Source organism: Eulemur rufifrons, chromosome 20, assembly GCF_041146395.1.
Source record: "Eulemur rufifrons isolate Redbay chromosome 20, OSU_ERuf_1, whole genome shotgun sequence".
NCBI classification, from domain to species: Eukaryota; Metazoa; Chordata; class Mammalia; order Primates; family Lemuridae; genus Eulemur; species Eulemur rufifrons.
In genome coordinates, this window is record NC_091002.1 from 41,737,560 (window position 1) to 41,759,117 (window position 21,558).

The 21,558-nt window shown below is 40.9% G+C and overlaps 1 protein-coding gene across 1 annotated transcript in view; it reads right to left on the reverse strand.

Moving 5' to 3' along the window:
* B4GALT5 (beta-1,4-galactosyltransferase 5) overlaps nt 1-21,558 on the reverse strand; it is a 60,257-nt gene that overhangs the window by 13,485 nt on the left and 25,214 nt on the right. The window contains exon 2 of the mRNA XM_069495429.1: nt 7,122-7,256. Coding sequence (XP_069351530.1) covers nt 7,122-7,256 — 135 coding nt within the window. The remainder of the gene's footprint in view (nt 1-7,121; nt 7,257-21,558) is intronic.

Sequence of the window (21,558 nt, forward strand, 5' to 3'; positions counted from 1 at the left end):
GCTCCATCTTGCCATTTTTCTGCTCTACTTTCTGAGAGATTTCCTCAACTTTACCCACCCTTCCTTTAATCATTTCTGCTATACTTTTTATTTCAAAGAGCTTTTTATTTTCTGAATGTTTGTTCCTGACAATATATTCTTGTTTCATGTTTGCAGTGTTTTTTCTCATATCCCTGATAATATGTGTAACAGTTGTTTTAAGTTTTCTTCTCTCTGAATAGTCTGTTCCTTCCAATTTCCTTTTTCTTGTTTGCTTCGATCTCTAGCACAGTGAGCCCTAGTTGCTAATATATAAGAGGGGGGCACTAAACAGCTAATTGTAAGGGTTTGGACTGAGGTTCTTCATTGTAGCATGCCCTGGCCAGGAAGTCTGAGCCAAAACAGTATAGTCTTGGCTACAAGCATCCAGGAACTGATGAGGAAAAAAAGGCCAGGGCATAGTAATCCCCATCTTTTCAAATACTGTAGTCAGGCCGGGTACCCCAAGGCTGAGGAACCTCTGTTTTGCATCTCTGGAGGTTATCAAGTCTCCAGTCCTTGCCAGGAGGGGGGAAAGGATCTGAGCACCTGACAGCTTTCTAATAGCTTTCAACCTACCTTTACCTTAGCTGCCACCTTTATCCCCATTTCCACAAGTACTTGACATTGCTAATTCCCTGGCTTCTGGGGCACTCTGGGGTAGCAACCCGGCTGGTTGCTTGTTTCCCTGCTGCTGCTTGGCAGTCAGTTTTCTTGGGTCTGTTAGGTCCTTTATCACTGGCTCATCTGCTTTCCAACTTCCAAAATTTTTTGCTGTGGTTTCTTTCCTATTCTCATTCTTAAAGGTTTATGCCATTAAAAAAAAAAAAATACATAAATCCTTTCACTGTCAACTTAAATAGTGGGATTTTAAGAGTGTGGATGCAGATGCCTTTTTCCCAGGGTACTATAATTGCGGAATAGGAAGAGGCCCCTCCGACCTCATTTTTCACAGATGAGTAAACTGAAGCAACAAACACACAACTCATGCAAGGAGATTAGGCTAATGCACGACAGCTCCAACTAAATTCTGGGTTAGTGATCTTTCCATTACACTGTACTATTTTTTCACAGAATATTAAAGTCTCTCTCTCACTCATCCTTTTGAACTCATGCTGTTTCTATGAAAATTAAAACTTCCTGTTCAAATTTACTTTGTACCCCAGAATTCTAGAATCTTCAACACAGATTTTTTTTTTAAAGCACTATGAGAGGGTTTCAAAGAATGAAATCACCAATACACTGAATCCTTTTACATAGGCACACAGCTGCCTATTCCATAAGTACCCAAGGGACAAAATTCAGTGAGAGGCAACCGGAGAATTTTAAGTCTCTCAACAAGGGAAGAAAGGAACAGAATGCTTTTTGTCTTTTTTAGTTGTGGCTTTCCTGAAAAAACATTAAGCTGGCATTCATAAAGATGAGTAGAGATTAAATTATATAAAGACACAAACCAAGCCAGCAGGAACCTTGAAGGTAAAATTATTTACCCAGAAATCAGCGCAGAGTTCTCAGCTGATACACGCAAACCTGCCCTGGGTTGATCCTTCTTTGGAAGGTAGTAACTACTTCAAAAATCTATGTGAAGAACCCCCAACACTAATTATTTCTCTGGATGATTCTAATATATAAAATGATTCGCTTTAACAAAAAAATTAAAAGATCTCACAAGTACTAGGAAATGTACGCGTGTTTGTAATGTTTGGAGAGAGAGACTGGTGGGAAACAGCAGGACACTAGTTACATTTGCTAGAAGGTAAGGACATTCCCAAAGGTATGACACTAAACATTTTCACAAGCAAATCAACAAAAACAAAGAGAGTAATAATTCTGGTCAAAAACAGACCCAAGCCTTAGCACCAGAACCTAAACAGAAAACAGGAATTTAAAAAACATGAGAAAGAAGAGACTTTTCTAACTTTAATGATTCTACTATTCGGGGTTTGTTTGAAGACGCAGATAAATTCCTTTCTACTTCCTGCAAACACTGATATAATAAGCCTGGCAGCAACTAGCATCAAATAAAATACCACTTATTTTTTCTTTTAATTACTAAATGAATAACATGCCATTAAAAAAAAACAAAACCCTCAAATGCACAACCCTAGAAATGAAAGTCCTCCATAAACTCAGCCTACATCTTGGAAGGGGGAAAAAAATCTCTGATTTCTTCATTTCAAATTCTTTAAATAAAAATTCAAATAAAATAAAATCTGCTTTTCAGTAGCAGTAGAAACCTTTTAAATAAGTGAAAGAGACAGAGGAAATTAACCGCTCATGCCCTGGCGAAACTGTGTGTGGTTACTATGAGGAGTCCTCATGCCGCTGTCTGGCAGTGGGTGGGGGTTACACCGTCCGCATCTGCTCGCTTCAGGGCTCCAAACATCAGTTTCCCACTCTTCTAAAGCCTGTGTTAATACCTACTGCACGAGGGAAACAGCAAGCTTGCTGCATTGGTAAGGCCATGCTTTTACTTTTTAATTTAAATCTAATCTATTTCAAATCAGGACATGTTCTTCCAGCAAAGGAGGTAGAAGGGCAAAGGCAGTAGCTGCTTTCACGTCTAGAAAATGGGAAAACAGACCCGCTTCCTGCAGATCCCAATGGCGACTGACTACATGGGGCTCACAGGCCAACATTTCCGTCATCGGCTGCTGTGGTTCAGCAGCCTTGGCTGCACATTAGAACCAACCATCTAGGAAGCTTTCAAAAATCCTAATGCCCAGGCTATACCCCAGACCAATGAAATAAGAACCCCGGAGAGTCAGGCATAGATATCAGTACTTTGTAACCTCTGCTGGGAATTCCAATATGTAGGCAGGGTTGGTACAGCTACCCCCACACATGGTAGTGGTAAAAACCTTTCTTCCTTGTACTACCAAATCCAGTTGCGTAGGGACCAGAAGTGCTAACCAACAGATTCCAGGAAGAACCACCACTTTCCCCTCCCATTTGGAAAAAGACCAAACACTTACACCTCTGCTTGGGAAAAATGTAGAAATTTATACATACAGTAAAGATGTCATTGGGACAAATATCTGTGAAACATAAATAATTAACATTCCTCAATAGTAAGCCCGTTTAAGGACGACTACCTACTGGGAGAGCAGCCACCATGAAGACTCCAGTCTGGGCATCTGAAACTGCAAAGGAAGAGGCTAAGGATCACCATGTCACTGAATACACTGCAAAGCAGGCTGGCGTGACATCACTTGTCCTACTGGCCTATGACAACAGGCTTGTTTTGAAGCATATGGGCAATGGAACACTGCTCTGTGTGACTCGAAGAGGAATGGGACCACACGTGTGGGCAGGCGTGTATGTGAGTGTGCACATCTGCGGAGGGGTGAGAAATCCCCTGCACGCCCTCTGGTTAAAAGATACTAAGTTGCACGGCACCTGGAAATCCATATTAAGAATGAGAAAAGCCAGATCACTTAACCACTCACCTCAAATATAACACCGAGTGGCTGGATCGGATGAAACCAAGAATTCTCCTCCAGTGCCAATATTCTTCTGCGCGTGTGTGCCTCACCACCTTCCCTCCACGCCCCGCTCACAGTAAGTTTTACATGATTGACAATCTCATACACCAATGGCTTTCAGTGATGACAGGAAGTTTCCCCAGGTCACTATTTCAGGCTTATTTCCAGGCTCCCAGGGCTAACCCCCAAAAGTACACGCTTATTAGACAATCACCACTGTAGCTTTTAAGAAAACCAACATTACTTAAATGTCATGCTAAGGTTTTCAGCTACGCTTGGCCTAATGAAGACTTCTGCATGTATGAGCCTCAGTGTTGTTTCAGGGGAGGGGTGCACACAGGCCAGGCCACCCCCATTTAAGCCAACAGTGCTCTGAGGAGGAGCCGCCAGGTCAGAGGTCAGAGGTGGCAGTGCTTTAGGCCCAGAAGACCCTCTCTGACTATACCAAGGCAGAGATGTGCTTTGAAATGAATAAAAATCGTGGGTTTTCATTGGCTATACCTTCAATGAAACACAATTTCCCTTTCAGTACAGGACTAGTATCCCTTATGTGAAACGCTTCGGACCAGAAGGGTTTTGGATTTTTTCAGATTTTGGAATATTCCCATTATAATACTTACTGGCTGAGCATCCAAAAATCTGAAATGTGAAATGCTCCAATGAGCATTTCTTTTAAGCATTACACTGGTGCTCAAAAAGTTTCAGATTTTGGAGCCTTTTGGATTTGGAATGTTCAACCTATACTTACTCATCAAGGATGTGCCACTAACAGAGAAGCTAATCAAGATAGTAATCTCTTTAGAAATATGTTACGACACTTATGTGTTTTCTTGTCAAATCCATTCACTCACACACTCCAAAGTAATTTACCAAGTGCCTCCTATGTGCCAAGCGGCGTACAAGGTACAAGGCACTAGAAATACAAAGATGACGAAGGCAACAAAGGTACCGCTGAGATTCAGACGACAGGCGCTGGAGTCAATCCGCAAAGCCTAACTCTACTGCTACATCAAGTGCTGTAACCTCTGTGTGCCTTGGTCCTGCCATCCCTACAATGGGGACATAGTAGCTACCTTCCTGGTTTCTTGTGAGGATAACATGAGATAATGCAAGTAAAGCACCTGGTACACAGTAAGACAGTCCCTGATGGCAAAGACTTCCTTCCAATATACTAGGGAAATAGACAAATTAACAAAAAAATAGGTTAACTATTCCAACCAGAGGGATGCAAGGAAGAATTATTTTGGTGTATGATAATCTGAGAATAAAAGTATGCAAAGTCAAACAATAATGGGTCGCTGGATTTAAGTTCCAAGGATGCAACTCACTTCTGTGCTCAGTTTTCAAAGACAACCCTCAGGAATTAGTGAGAGCCTGTGTTGCACGACCCGCAGTGGTGCAGGGTGGGGTCCTGCTATACAACCTGCAGTGGTGCAGGGTGGGGTCCTGCTATGTGCTCCTCTAACTTCTGAGGCAACTGACCATCTCGCCAACCGCCAGATAGACAGACTCTAGCCTCATCTAACCTTGGACAAGCAGCATGACATATGGACGGGATAAATGTCCTGAGAGCAAAAATGTACCTTTATCTAGAACCATGCACAGGAGAGAGCTCTAGAACGGTAGTCAAAAGACTCCCTAGTTTCATCACTTAACTAGAACCAAGCAGGTCTGGGGCAGGGTTGAGGGAGTCACATGACCAAGCTACTCCACCTCCCCCAAGGTTATGGTCCCTATGTGCGGTGAATGGAAATAACACAAAATCCTGCCTCACCTGACAGAGCCACATTCGAGCCATGGGCAACAACATGTGTGCGGATCCTTTGTAAAATCTAACACTACACAACACAAATGTGCTCAGCCTTCTCTCACGATGGGAAGTACAGGGTTTTTCCTCTCAGTTACGGTTCAGAGCTCAGGCAATTTGATCCAGACTGACCACAGTTTGCCTAGAAGGCTCTAAAAAGTCACTCACTTGCCATTTGCAAACAAGAAGCAAAAGTTTATCTACCAGTTTGGCTAACTACAACCCTTAGTCGCTGCTAAACTGACCAGCAGGGGAGACACATAAATTAGGATGTGGTCAATTCTTTTAAGGATTTAACTTCCCTTTGAGAAGTAATGCTTTCTCTTGATTTCCCAAGCACCACAGAATAATTCTCATTTGCAATGTCTACAAAGCAATTTCACATTTTATGGTGAACTTTGAACAATCTTATAATTTATTACGGAAGAGAGGACTGATTTAGAGGGAAGAATGTTTTTTTAAATATATATATTTTTAAATATTAGGCTTGGCTGAAATCATTAAGAAGACACAGGAAAGCACATTAGTCCTTGGTTAAAGAAATGAGGCAAATCATGAATGCTTAGCACAACGAAACCTCAGAATCCATTTTTTAAATAAAAACCATTCCTGGCTGGACTGGGAAAGCCTCATGACAGTCCCATTTAACCATGCGGAAATATTTCCTATATTCAATTTTTGGAAGAGTTAAAAAAAGAGAGAGAACAAAGCTTTATTTCAAAGGTGAAGAACTTGCCATACATAGTCTTATAAAAATAGCTACAGTCAAAACCATGAGTCAGGAACAAGTTCTTTTTTTTTTTTTTTTTTTAAGAGATAGGGACTCACCATGTTGCCCAAGGCTGGTCTCAAACTCCCAGGCTCAAGTAATCCTCCCACTTCAGCCTCCCAAAGTGCTGGGATCACAGGTGTGAGCCACTTCTCATAATACAATGTTGGGCAGCCCATCTAGCCTCTGTGTTCTGTTTTCTCGTTATATAATTAGTGCTTATAAGATAACAAAAGCCACAGGTTAAAGTCCCAAAGATTGAGGAAGAAACGTTTACTCTTGTACCTACCATGGCCGTGTTTATTTAGCTCAATGGTCTGAAAAACTTCCTAAAAGAAAATGAATGAATCTGACCACTAAACCCAAGCATGTCACTGTGATTAAACTGTAGGATGAGTACCACACCTGACTGGGGAAGGTAAACCAGGTGATCTAGTAAACTTTCCTTCCAGAATTTGCTTTTATAACCATAATTTGTGAAAACTGCCCCCAGATTACATGACCATTATGAAATGGAAATTTGTTAAGTTTCAACAAAAGTAGATCCTTCATGAATGGCTTGGTGCTATCCTCATGGTAATGAGTAAATTCTTCCTCTATTAGTTCCCTGGAAACCTGGTTGTTAAAAAGAGCCTGGCATCCCCCCGACTCCCCACCTTGCTTCCCCTCTCGCCACGCGAGCTCTACACAGCTGCTCCCCCTCACCTTCTGCCATGACTGGAAGCAGCCTGAGGCCCTTGTCAGAAGCATGGCGCCATGCTTCTTGTAGGGCCTGCAGAGCCGTGAGCCAGATAAACCTCTTTGCTTTGTAAATTACCCAGCCTCAGGTATTCTTTTATAGCAACACAAATGGACTAAGACATACTGTTTTTAAAAATGAACATTCATTTGACAAGAGCTTTTTCAGCAGTAAGGTAAAAGTCAGCCAGAACTCCACTCCTTTACAATGCACTTTTTTCCACTGAAAATAATTATTGAAACCAAATTTACCTCTCTTGGGAAGAGACATTCTAATTAGGCCATCTCTTTACTAAAAACATACCTGAGTCATTCACACTGCTGTTCCTCTTGGCATAAGCACTCCGAAGCACCTGCTCGTAAACCTGAGCACCGATTGTCCTCACGTTGTCCCGGATCAGAATGCCTTGAGCCTGCATCATGAAGAGGTAGGTGTTCACTGCACAAAACAGAAGGGAAGGGGGAAAGAGGTGAACTCAAAAGCAATCATAATAAAAATGTATCATATGACTTTGGGGTTTTTTCTTTTTGGACCTTTATCACTTCTTTCAGCTCTAAAACCCTATAAGGTCATAACTCTATTTCCATACCAGGTTCAATGCTTTCTGGATGCCAGCATTCCTCAGGTATATAACGGCAATCAGAAAGACCTTTAGCAATTAATTAAAACATTTTTAAAAGGTTTCTGCTTTAAAAAAAAAAAAAAAAAAGACAGGGTCTTGCTCTGTCACCCAGGCTGGAGTGCAGTGGTATGTATGATCATAGCTCACTGCAACCTCAAACTTCTGGGCTCAAGTGATCCTCCTGCCTTGCCCTACTGAGTAGCTGGGACTACAGGGACATGACACCATGCCCAGCTAATTTTTCTTATTTTTTGTAGAGGCAGGGTCTTGCTATATTGCCCAGGCTGGCCTCAGGTGATCCTCCGGCCTCAGCCTGACAAAGTGCTGGGATTACAGGCCTGAGCCACCAGGTCTAGCCAGTTTCTGCCCTCTTTAAGTTCACCTCAACACTAGATGGTTATACACAACCACTGACTGCTCTGCCTTCGGGAAATACTTAAAATTTTGGTCTGGTCTTGGCAACCCTTCAAAGTGGTAGACTAAGGCGCCAACCACTCTCCTTTGGGGATTTGGAGAGAAAAAGGAGATAATAAATGAATGTTCTCAGTCCTCACTGCCCACCCAGCCCAGCCCAAATGTCCAAAGCAGTAGGCAAAGAGTAGATGGCACAGTCCAGTGTCAATTAAAACATGCTCTTAACAAATGAGTATTCAGATTATGCAGCCAATCACTGTCATCTTTAGAGAGTGATCTCTATTTGGGTTTTCCTGAAGTATGGAAGTTTTATGGTACAAAACTAGGAGGTCACAAACGCAACAGAATATAATTCCTATATTCCACCTGCAGTCACAAGTGCCACGTATTTTCAACACACTATAAGATTTTAAACATAGTTTCTTAACCAGCCATTCTGATTTCGTCACTTTCCCCTCATTGCTGTGACAGGCGGATGTCTCACAGAGACAGCACACTTACAAATCTAAACTCTGTGGGTGTCTGGAGGTGGAACCAGCTAAACACTTGGCTGACCTCCAACGAGGCCCCAGGCGGCGCAGGACCTAGTGCCTGGGCCACTCCTCCGCACTCAGTATCCCTGGCCTAGGGCTGTCAACTCTGCTCTGCAGCAAGACCTATTTCGTTGACATTCTGTTTCATAATTATTACCATAGTGTCCCCGTACATAATGGGCAGTAAATCAGTGACTGAATGGATGAAGCTTAGAAGTCAATACACTTTATTTCAAGCCACTGTGCTTGGTGCTTTATACTGGTAATGGTGACGAGGCGGGGGCAGAGGGGTGAGATTGGGGACAAACCAACTGGCACAATGTTGAAAACTCCAGGTGGCCAACATTAAACAGGGACATAAAATCTTTCAAAAGATCAAATCATCTCTAAGGTATATTCCAAGTCATAAAATAAGCAAAAGAAGCTTTTGGCTTTTGTTTGTCTTGGTTTGCTAACAACTGTCTTATGTGTTAGTCTTGTCATTCAACTAATAAATTCACACAGACCACATATTATTAATGCTTTTTCTAATTTCCACGGGAACTATCACAATGCTGAAATAAAAACTAAGGAAGTAAATATTGCCAAACAAAAGGAAATAATCACAAATCCGCTGACTTGGGATGGGACAGGATTTTAAAGAACACTCCTCGGTACCACCTCATGCTTCCACACTGCCCCATGATATCCAAGAACACAGAGCCAACATGCCAAATACACCCGTCGGCAAAGAAATTCTCGTTTGGATTAGGCCCAAAATGTTTCCCAGTCACTTTTACCCACTGGTTTTCTTTCAACTTTCCCAGCACCTCATCCCCACCCCACTTCCACGCGTGCTCTTCCCACGGTATCACATGTGGCTCCCCATCCTGGCTGCTCCCTCTGAATGCTGGCCCAGCTGTCTCCACTGGACAAAGGGTGGTGTCCACGCTGACAGAGTGGCCCGGGTACAGTCAGATGAGCCCAGAAACAAGCAAAACGGCCAGCAGCCCTTTCTATCTGTTACCAAAGATCTGTCAGCTGGAGCCCCCTTTTTGGAGACTCACAATGCACAATAACTCAAGGCCCAGAAATTCCCAGAATAGGAATGTTCAGTTATCTATCCTGCCATTTCCCAAACCAGCACCCCACCCTACCCCCGCCACTCCGGCATAAAAACTAGTTAACATCAAGTGATCCCAATCACTTTGGAAAATTATGTTTTGGATATTTCTATTAATAGACTTTAAAACTCCCATTACATGGTCAGATAATCAATCCATATTTTGCTGAATGTTCTTGGTAAATAGCAGTCACACCGTATTATTGAATCATATTAAGCTTGCTGGAGGCAAAATCCCCTTAATCTTATTTGAGATGTTGCTGCTAAGTCGTCCTTCTGTTTGGTGCTCATGCAGCTGGTTATACAGATCAAACTGCAGGACTTTACAAGCGTGCCTATTAAAAGTCTTGTTACTAAATTTAGTCCGTGGTTCCGGCCTAAACTAGGAAATAGATATGGATACACATGTTGCTTTCAATCTAAATTATGTCATTTAAAATTTACATCTCTGTAAAGGAGATGTCCTCTTGACTTTTTTAGATAAGGAAGTCAAGTTCCCCAGAGGTAATTTGCCCAAGGTCATAAGTTAGTGAAGTCAGAACTAGAGAGGTGAAGTTAGGTGTTCCATAACATTTTGATGAGCTTTGCTTTGGAAACTATGAAAAGCAATACTTTCCAGTAATACGGTCCTGATCAACAGCGGCTGAATCACAGTGTAAAAAACTGTTTTGAATTGGCACACACTTGTCAAATCTTCCATTGTTTCAACAAGCACCTCCTGAGCACCCACTTTACTGTGTAGTTTAAGGTACAGTACTGGCCACGGGGGGGTGGGGGGGGCCAAGGAGGAGCAGGGCACTAAATGAGGTACAGACACAAACAAGACATTGGAATGCAGTGTGATGAAACAACATTTAACACAAATGTAGGCTTACTATTAATAATAATTTTTATACTTTCATGAGACATTATAATTATCATCCAGCCCCAGTATCTAGATTGAGGGAGCTCTTTTCGCCATAATTCAGTTGAAAAATAACTCCCATGCAGGTCTACACAATTGGAAATTTCCATCCAGATGTCAGTGCAAGCAGCCTTGGGCCATGGCTTTAACTGGACAGTTTCCTGAGGCCCCTCAGTCACCTGTTGGCCACAGGACAGAGCCTTTCTTCCTCTTTGTACTTGAATATAACAGGAAGACACACACTTCCTTCTCCATTAGAATTCCAGCCAGCCATAGCCTTATGAACCAGGTATCACGGTTTTCACTTGAACACACATTAATAATGCCTATGACTTATAAAAATTCCTCACAAGATAATGAAATCTGACTTTCCAGATTAGGAGCAAAACCATTTGACACAATGAACCCAAGAGGAAAAGAAACAAGATTCTGTACACTTGAGTTCATGATCTTTTATCCTAAATACGTGTATTCTTAATGTTTGTTACAGCTGGCTTGATAAGCTAAGAGAGTTCTGAAGCAGAAAAGAAACATTCCTTTCCTGACCACTCTATCCAATCTGTGTCTCGCCCTCAACACGTGCCAACACACAACACACACATATACACCCACACACCAATCATTTTTAAATTTATCTTGTCTCCTATTAAAATGTGAGCCCCATGAGGGCAAGGCTGTTGTCTACTTCCTTCAGCGCTGCACCCCCAGGGGTTAGGACGATGTGTCTGGAACACAGAAGATGCATAACAAATATTTGAATGAATAAGTTGGGACAGTACACAACTGAGTCTTCAGAACTCAGCTGTGCTCACGGAGGTATGGATATGGGATGTCAAGCCTTTCCTTTTATTTTGCGTCTACTCCCCTACTCCTTTCTGAGAGGAACACAAAATGTTGAAAGGGAACCAGCATCACTGCACCAACTTGTTCCTAAGGAAAGCTCAGCTATTCCTTTGCACCAGTTGAGCAGAGCTGCTGCATGGATTAGCTTTCCCCAAAAATGTTCCCTGTTACTCTCATTCCTCTTGAAGCTTATTTTTAAATGCTCCTTGCTATAATGCACAAGTTTATTAAAAATCTTGTGCAATAATATTTTTGTAACCATGGAGGAAAAACAAAAATGTCCATCCAAAGGAGACTGGTTGAATAAATTATTATACATCCACGTGGATGGAATAGTATGAGGTCATAAAAAAGAATGAGGAACCAGTCATAACAGTCCAAAACTAGAAAGAACCCAGAAGTCCATCCATAGTAGAACAGATTAAAAATGTGTAGCCTATTTCAATTTTTGGAATACTACACAGCAATAGGAATAAAGAAACTGCAACCACATGAACCAATCTCTCACACATCATGTGGAGCAAAGGAGATAGACACAGAGGAGCACATGTGGTAAGATTTCAGGTCCATAAAATACAGAAACAAGCACAAGTGATCCACAGTGTAGAAGTCAGGAAAATGTTTATGTTTGGGTTGGGGAGGGTTTGCAGGCGGTTTCCAGTAATCTTATCTCTTGACCTAGGTACTGGTTACACAAGTATATTCATTTTGTAAAACTTTGCCTGCCTGCAAATAATTGAACCTACTTGCAAATAATCACAGATGATTGGTGTTCACTGCTCTGCACAGTGTTCTGTAAAGAATGAATCCACTTGTTTTGCTTATAAAGAAGTAGATTCCGGCCGGGCGCGGTGGTTCACGCCTGTAATCCTAGCACTCTGGGAGGCCGAGGTGGGCGGATCGTTTGAGCTCAGGAGTTCGAGACCAGCCTGAGCAAGAGCGAGACCCCATCTCTACTAAAAATAGAAAGAAATTATATGGACAGCTAAAAATATATATAGAAAAAATTAGCCGGGCATGGTGGCGCATGCCTGTAGTCCCAGCTACTCGGGAGGCTGAGACAGGAGGATCCCTTGAGCTCAGGAGTTTGAGGTTGCTGTGAGCTAGGCTGACGCCACGGCACTCACTCTAGCCCGGGGAACAGAGTGAGACTCTGTCTCAAAAAATAAATAAATAAAAAATAAAAAACATAAAAAAAGTAGATTCCTATAAAAATAACAGTACCTTTACTGAGTGCCATTACCTTTCCAAATGCCTGTGTGTTATCCCATTTCACCCTCACAGTAACTGACAGGTAGGTTGCCACCCTCATTTTAGAGATGAGGGAACTGAGGTCTGACTGAGTAACCTGACCAGGTGCGGCCAACATTTCACAACCGCTCTCTGTCTCCAGATTCCAAGTTTTTAACAAATATGTTCTATCATCTCTCAGGTGCTTAATCCCCTGAATCCGCAGCTACTATTCTCACACTTGATTCCTTTTATTATATCGGGATCTTCACTGCCAATATTTCACACATCCCTGGCTTCCAATACTCCGCTCCGATAGTGGGTAACAATGCTCTTCATACAGTACGATGCAGCCCAAACATTTTATAACTTTGAGGCTCTGATGAGAATCATGAATTTTTGTATTCCAAATCTGCTTAAAATGTTGGATACTCATACTATTCGGAGATATTAACAGACATTTAAGAAAGAAAATACAGCTTTTTTTAAGATGTAGGGAATTTTTTGGCAACAAATTGATACCCATTGTCACAACTATTTACATGTTTTGAAGCAATTATGTGACAATTTTCTCACAGAAAGTGTTTAAAGAAAACAAGAGGGTAGAGGACACACACATACACACACACACATTAACAGAGTAAAGCATCCCAAAAATTATTTTAGGGGAAAAATTCAATTTGATGGAATCTTTTGCTTACCTAGTCTTTCCCACTTGAGGTAGAGAAACCAACTTAATCACAGGTTATGTTTTCCACCCTCTCTAAATATTCCTAACTATGAAATAAAAATCCAAGTAGTAAAAATTAACAGCTATGAAGTACCCTGTAAACATTCCCATTGAGGTGTTAGTCTACTGTCTGATAAATTATTAAACTACACATGAGATTAGGCATGAAAAAGCTGTCTAAAGAGATATTAACTGCCTGGGTAGCCCATGGTAATCATTGAACTGGTCTAAGCTCCAGCTTTGTTTCCCCCGAAATTCTTAATAACACGAGGACCAGTTACCAACCCTTGGAAGGACCAATATCCAGACCCACGTACCCACCAGACGGGCTCAGCAAACTGAGATGCCCAAATTTTATTCCATATAACCTGAATGAAACCCTGGGTCAGAGAAAACTAAGAATTACCTTTCTGGTACTGTTAGCACTGAATGCCTCCATCTACCAAAACACACCCTGCCCCTGCTGCAGGGAAGGTCATCTGATCAGAATGGCTAGAGGCCCACAACCAGCAGAGCAACACTGCTCTCTGGAGCTGACACTACTGACGGTGCTTCTGCCCACCTCCCTGTCCTGACCTCTCCCCTTCCACACCCACCCTGTTTTGCCGGCAGTGCTAGCCTCCTGCCCCCACTGACACACCCCCACGAATGCACTCTGGCAACTCCTGCTCACACTAAGCCTTAATGTCACTCTTCTTGGCTTTTCCTGATATCATTCCAACCCCAAGATTAGAACTGTCCACTCCCATCTTTGGCCTCTTTCCCCACTAATATGCTTCTATCCATGCCCCCTATAAATCGGAGCATGTCTCTTCCAACAAGCTGTAAGCTCCTTAAAAGTACAGACTGTCTTATTCTTTTCTTCATCTACAATGTCTGACGAATAGCAGGCATTAAACTCTTTATTAAATTAATAAATTACAGCTTAGTATACAGCATGCTGTTATGGCATTTGGTGGAGGTACCTTGTTTTTTCAAGTTAGAAGTACACAGGTTTTGCTGTAACCGCACAAGAAAGATTCTATAAGCCAGAAAAGGGACAGTGAAACTGACACTTTACTAACTTTGCTGGTGTAAGTGTAAACTGGTATCACCCTTTGGGAAAACGACTTGCAAATTCAACAAAGAGCCATAAAAATGCTCATACCTTCTGATCTAGCAATTTCAAGGAAATTATCCCAAACATGAGGACATTCTATGCACAAAGTTTTTTATTAAGTTATTTCTAAAAGCAAAATCTTAGGAAACAACTCAAAATCAACAATATCACAGCTCAGTAAACTGTGATACAAAACTTGATATAATCTTACATAGCTTTAAAGGTAAAAACTATGAGACCTTGTAAACAAATGTGTAATATTTAGCATAGACTATCATATTTTTAACAACATGAATAAAGTTCTGTTATATCACGATAACTATTGCCAAAGAATAAGAACACACATAAGGCTAAAAAAGACTAGAAGCAAATTTACCAATAGGCTTGGGGATTAGGGGATAACAGTGATGTGAGCTGACTTCTTTACTCTGTTTTACCAATTTTCTCTACAACAGTTTGTTGTTGTTTTATCTTATTTACTTGTTTTTTTAAGAGATGCAGTCTTGATAGGTTGCCCAGGCTGGCCTCCAACTCAAACAATCCTCCCGCTTCAGCCTCCCGAGTAGCTGGGACTACAGGTGCGTATCACCACGTCTGGCTTTGTTGTTGTAATTTTAATACATAACAGAGAAAAAAATAAAGGACCCTGCTAGCCAACCTGAATTTACCTAACATGATCATCAATATTAACAAACAAACATTCTCAATTCCACCCTTTGTTCCAAGGACAGGAGGTATATAAAGTGTGTGATATCCACATCAACATTTTGTTCTGGAAAGGCTGCCAGTAATGGCTGCCACATTCTCCTCAAGTCCTTTCGACCTTGAAGTCCAGAAGAGGTTCATTGAACCAGAATGGTCTATGGAAACCAAGAATTTGTGTATTGAAAAGGGGCTCTGGTTTTCCCTCTCTTGGGAAAAACGCACACCTGCACTGCACAAACAGACGTGATGGGAAAGGTAAGAAATCTCTCATAAAAATCTCCCTTCTAAAGGAAAAGGGCAGCGGGGAATCCTGGGCTGAGAAGGCCAACAACACTGTTGAGTCCTGTCCCTGGCTGACTCCAAGACCCTCTCTGGACCTCAGCTGCCTCGTCAAGAATGTCAATAAGGACATTATCGAGCTAGATATGGTTTCCTTAACCTTTTCAACCAAGCCCTGCCCCCCCCACCACTGATTGCACAGGAGACCTACGAACACGTACAGAACTCATTGTGTTGTATCACAAAAAAGTTTCCTAAATAAAAAATGTTACCAGTTTATATTTACACTGAATGTTTTCTAAATATAAAATTATATAATATTGAATGGGCTTATACAAATTGTACAAACCCCCCGGGAATTGATTCCTCTCCCTTTTCCTAGGACCTTGAGAATCACCAGACTGCAAAGCCTCTTGCAACTCAAAATCCACAATTATAAATTCGCTGTGTCCTCCTCTCTTCCTTTTAGAAAAACTGGCTAACAAACACCTCAGGTTTACAATTCTCTGCCTCCTCTCTTCTCCTTTCCACAGGGGGTTTGAGTTTCTGATTGTCCTTCACTGCTGGCCTTCCTTTCCAGGGTGCTGATGCTTTAGCCCCTGCATGACAGAGCTGGGGACTAGAGCCCAAATTCGATGGAAAAGCCCATTCTTGTAGCCACCGCCTTCTCCTTACATACTGGTCAGGAAGTTACACTGGAGCTATTCAGGGAAAACATGGGTTGTAAAAGGACATCTAATTCTCTTTCCTCTCTTATCATGCTAAAAAAAAATGCACTTTCAATATTTGCCCCTTTGGTCTGCTATTAAGTTCCTCTCGATGGGTTAAATTTGTTTTTTGGTGTTTTTTGGTGTTTTTTTTTTTTTTTTTTTTTTTTTTTTTGAGACAGGGGTCTCGATATATTGCCCTGGCTGAATTCGACTCAAGCAATCCTCCTGCTTTGGCCTCTCAAAGTGCTGGGATTACAGGCACAAGCCACCTCATCCAGCTGAGTGATTTAAAAGAATGTAATTCTACAGCAAAGAGTTGAATTTCTTCAACTTTGAAATGCTATCTGCCTTCAATTAAGTTTCTTCTAACCCTCTGCAAACATGTAACATAAAAAAGTTGCTTGCCTAAATGATTCGAAAGACTAACAACAATGAATGTTGGTGAGGATATGCTGGAAAGGGTATCCTATAGCTTGCTGGTGGAAATATAAATTGGTACAACCTCTAGAGGGCAACTTAGTAATATTAATAGATCATTCTCTTTAACCCTACAGCTCCTACTTTCACGTATTCATCCTAAAGAAATAATTGGACAAATAACAGTTGTGTTCAAGGATGTTTATCTCAGTACTGTTAAGCAAAACTGCAAACCTACTGAAATGCGAAAGAGACGAGACTAGGAAAAATAAATTATGGCAAAGTCATCCGATGGCACACTAAGCAATCATTAAAAAATAGTTATTGCTTTAGAAGTACCCACAATTTACTTAATTAAAAAAATCATACTGTATAACAATGTACATAATACGTCACATCTGTGTTTTAAAAAGAGGAAAATACACACAAAAAACAGTTTTAGAAATTATATATCAAGATGTTCGCAGTGTTTCTCTGCTTAGTAGAATCAGGTCATCTGCACTTTGACACAATGCGGCATTTCCATGATCTTCAGAAAAATCCTGCATGATAATGGAGTTAGTTCTCTGTTCCAACAGTTAAAAACTGCAATAAACAAAATCTGTTTAAATTAACTGACCCAAAATTTCAAAGTTTCCAGATTTATTGAGAACCCCTACTTCACATAGTACCTATTTAATATCTATGCACACACTTTAGGAATGCTGTCATAGGAAATGGTTTTTTTTCTTTCTTTTCATTTTTTTAAACAATGATCATACATTTGGGGGGGGGGGGTGGAAGCCCTAAAAAAATATAACCAAACTTTCCCCTTATTATGGGATTCCACACTTTCACTGCTCCAGACCCAAATAACTTCCCTAATCCCAAACCATTATTCCACTTTAACCTACACCCAAATGATTCATAATGATCCTAAAACTTCTGGTGCTTCTAGCTTTAACTTCGCCAGGCAAGCTTCCTCTATCTGGCCCACCATCCAAACATATTCCACACAGTTCTTTGGTCTCCCTCCTGATCCTCTTTTGGAAAGATTATTCTTCATGTCCAGAGGGGATGATATATTTTAATCACATTATTGTTAGCCTGGAAGATTATAACAGACTAATGGTGTTATCTACTCTTTGGGAATTAAAGTATTTCCAAGAGGGCATCATTCCAGCTGATAGTAACACCCAAATTGTCAAACGCATGAAATCAGAGCCATGCTTTCCACAGAAAGGCAAAAGATACCACAGGAAGCATCTGAAAATTTCCAGCCTTCAAGGCATAAACACTTAGCAGAACGAGGTCTTCCCTTAATGCCTTGCGGATATGAAACCCTTCTTTCCTTCCAGATGGCTTGTCTTTAGCAAACGTCAACCTGCAGTCCTAGAAAGGGGTTCTCTGAGCCTTGCAGAATGCTGGACTATTTTTCTGTCAACTAGTATATCACTCTGTCTTTCCCTTGATCCTAAATAATCAGACATTTAACTCTTCTCTCTTTAGCTAAGTGAGGTCCCCATGTTAAAGTACAGTAATTCAAGACCCACCAAGTCCACAGAAATAGAAGGGCCAACCTACTCTACAAGGGAATGCTGGAACAGCATAACGATTGATCAAAACTTGTAAGGCTGTACGCTGGAACATTAAAAACAAATTCTTCCCACAGATTGCTTAATCGCAAAGGGGAAAATGTACACTTACTATGAAAAGATCTGACAGGTACCACTTAACCAAGGGATCAAACTAGGGGTCACAAGTTTGACCCCTTGGACAAGCTAATATTACCCTCTGAGTAGTCCTGCCAAAAACGTTTAACTTAAATCTAATCAAGCTCTTAGAACCATCTTCTGGTTTACAAAAACACAGAGGATTGAGAAATACATCAAAATGACACCAGACAATTCCAGAATGTGAGACAGCCTACAAAACAACTGGCCTGGACTATTTTTCAAAAAAGTTACTATAATAGCAGGGGTGGGAGGTGCACAGGGGGGAAGGCTACTATAGACTAAGAAACCAAATATAGTATGTTATTTTGGGAACAGGGGCAACTACAAGTAACATTTTCAGCACCACTGCAAAAATATGGGTATGGACTGGATATTAGAAGATATGATGATGATGAAAGTATTATTAATTTTCTTAGTTGCAATAACAGTACTGTGGTTATACAGGACAATATAATTTTTTTAATAGATACATGCTGAAATATTAAGAGGTTGACTTGATATCTATCAACAATTTAATTTCACATGGCTTGAGGGGGAAAAAATAGAGCCAGAGTTCAAACAAATAAAGCAAAATGGTAGTAACTGTTGACTCTACACGGAAGGTGGTATGTTCAAATTTTTTCATAAAAAAATTGAGAGAGAAATTTGGTTTTAGATGTATATAAATTGCCAACTAAACCTAAATCAAAGTATGCTAACACTAAAAATCCTGTAAATGGGTCAAGAATTGTCAACCAGGTAATAAAGATCCTAGCAATGTTCACATAAGAAATTTTTTATAGTAATAATTAGCAATGTTCACATAAGAAGTTAACATTTACATAACAAGTAGCTATTCCATGCCCTTGAAATAGTCATTATTTGGTTTCTGGAATCAAAAATTACATTTACTGTTTACCTATAATTTCATAGGAAAGCTAAAAGAAATTACAAATAAATCCTCCTGTTGCTCTCTCACTAAATCTTTGAATGGCTTCCCACCACCTTCAAGGTCAAGTCCAAATTCCACAGCCTCCATAAAACCTGGCCTCTGCCTCTGCAATTTCAGTTCTTGCCACTCCCCAACTCTGGCCATAATGGACTACTTGCAGCTTTCTGAAACCAGCCAAGATCTCAGACAATGAGGCTCCTGCTGCCTAACCTCAAAGACACAAAACCCAAGATTTCACAAAGGAAAAATTCCTGGGGAAAATTACCTATGATAACAAAAGCAAGGGCTCAGGAAGAAAAGGGGAGGGAGGATAAGAGGAGAGGATAAAAGAAAAGGTCTCAACAAAGACCAAACCAAGCTGTGCCTCCCTTCCCTTCACATGTAGCAGTCCTGCGGGTGGCTTGCCCTGGGGCTCTCTTCAATAACATTTGTAGGCTCACCAAAAAACAAATTACTAATTCCTGAGATTGGTAAATTGGTAATCTCAGACAAAAATCAATTCCCAGGCCTGCACATCCTACAATCAAAACAACCGAGGGGGTTCAGAGTTAAAACTCAGTGACCCCGAAAACCTTATGATACTGATCCTACGCTGGCAACCATATAGCTCCGAAATGCAACAAAAATTAAATTACGGTGTTCTGTAATACACTTACACTTTATTTTTAAATATTAACAAGAATGCCAGAGGGAGCAAGTTTATCAAGGGATAACAGTACCTCCAATCTAGTTCACTCAGAGGCCAATTAACATTTCCCACCACGCCCAGCGACCAGACTCTCTGGGTGTTCAAAGTTGCTTATGACCCTGTGGATTTATCAGCAGATGCCTCTGCCCCAGAACCTATTACGATCAATGCACAAGGGGTTCAGTGTGCAGGGAGGCAACACTGAGCTATTCTAACCACCGAGCAAATCTAGTACATGTCCTTTTGGTTCTTTTGCTGTCTGAAGATCCAAAACCTAACCTGGCTATTTGATTTTTCCTCTCTTCTCACCTTGGTTTTCCCTTCTCACAGTTATTTTTAAAATCAGCAAATGCCTAACATTTGAAAACTGTCAGTAGCCATCTGTGCTTTTCACAATTAGATCACTGTTAAAAAAGAGCAAAATTTTTAGCTCTAGACTTTACTTCATCAAACTGGCAAACCATTAAAGGTGATTTAGTCTTTACAGCAGGGTTGCTGCACTGTGGGGCTACTCTAAAATATACCTAATTGTGGGATTCCAACAACTGCAGGACCTCCCTCTGACTTTAAGTTAGAGTTTTTATTACTGTAACTCCCTCACCCCCACCTAGCGGGACATTTTCTGGATCCCCGCCCATAAAATGACTCAGTCCACTGATGGGGTAACTGACAAATCCTTAAGGGATTAAAATATTAATTATATTAATTAATTATATTTAAAAATATATATGTAGTTTAGGAAAGCTATTAACTATATCATGAATAAAAGAAAAATTAACCTGAAACAAAAGAAAAATGATCAGGTAGCACCAACTACAACCTTCTAAACCAAACTACCCCTCTAAATGAATCCACAGAAAGACTTCCTTGAAGTGCCTCTTGCTAATTTGTAGTTAGAGCACAACACACTCAAGAAAATGATGCTCACAGCAGGACACTAATACTAAAGAATCTTGTGAGATTATGTCTGCATTTGTGCTAAATAATTTATGCTGCGAGCAGTAATAAAAGCAGAGATGAAGTTAAGCTATTGACTGAAGACTGTACTAACCCTGTCTAAAATAGAGGACAAATGAGTACCTTCAAGACTCAGCTCAAGATGTACCTGCCAAATCATCTCTTCCCTCCTTTAAAAAAAACCATTGTTCTTGGTTATTGTGCAGGGGCTGTGAAGCTGTGACAGCCCCTCCAAACCTGGACTAGAGCAGGTACCCACAAACCAAATAGAAGCCTGAGGAAGGAAGGAGAGAAGATGGTGAGTTGCCCGTGTGGCCCACGGTGGGTGGGGAGGGACTAAAACTAGAAAGCAAAAGGTTTCACTATTTGAAAGAACAAGCCTAAATGCCACCCATCCTCTGTGTTTAAGATGACTGGTACCCACTGTTTTCTGGTGAGTAACGAAGGGGAGTCATCCTGAAAAGTAGGGAATTACTTATAAAATCATTCTAAAATTATGGGATTGGGACATTCCAATACCATCCTACGATGTGTGTGCCTATATTTTTATTAGTTTGTGTGCTTATCCTTTTTTTCCTTTTTTAAAAATGTTAATAGATTTAGGAGGTACGAGTTGAATTCTGTTACATGTATTGTGTCGTACAGTGGTGAAGTCTGGCTTTTAGTGTACCCTGTGCTTATCTTTTAAATGGCATTATATTTTTGCTGACTTCTTTGTTCCTTGGGGTATTTCTTCAGCCTTCTCAGAAGAACTTTAGGGATTAGTCAGAGAGCACTATGACTTGCTAGTGGCATCCGGTGAGCATGGGCTGGAAGGGGAACCACAGGATGTCAGGGCCGTCAATAACCACACCACCGGCG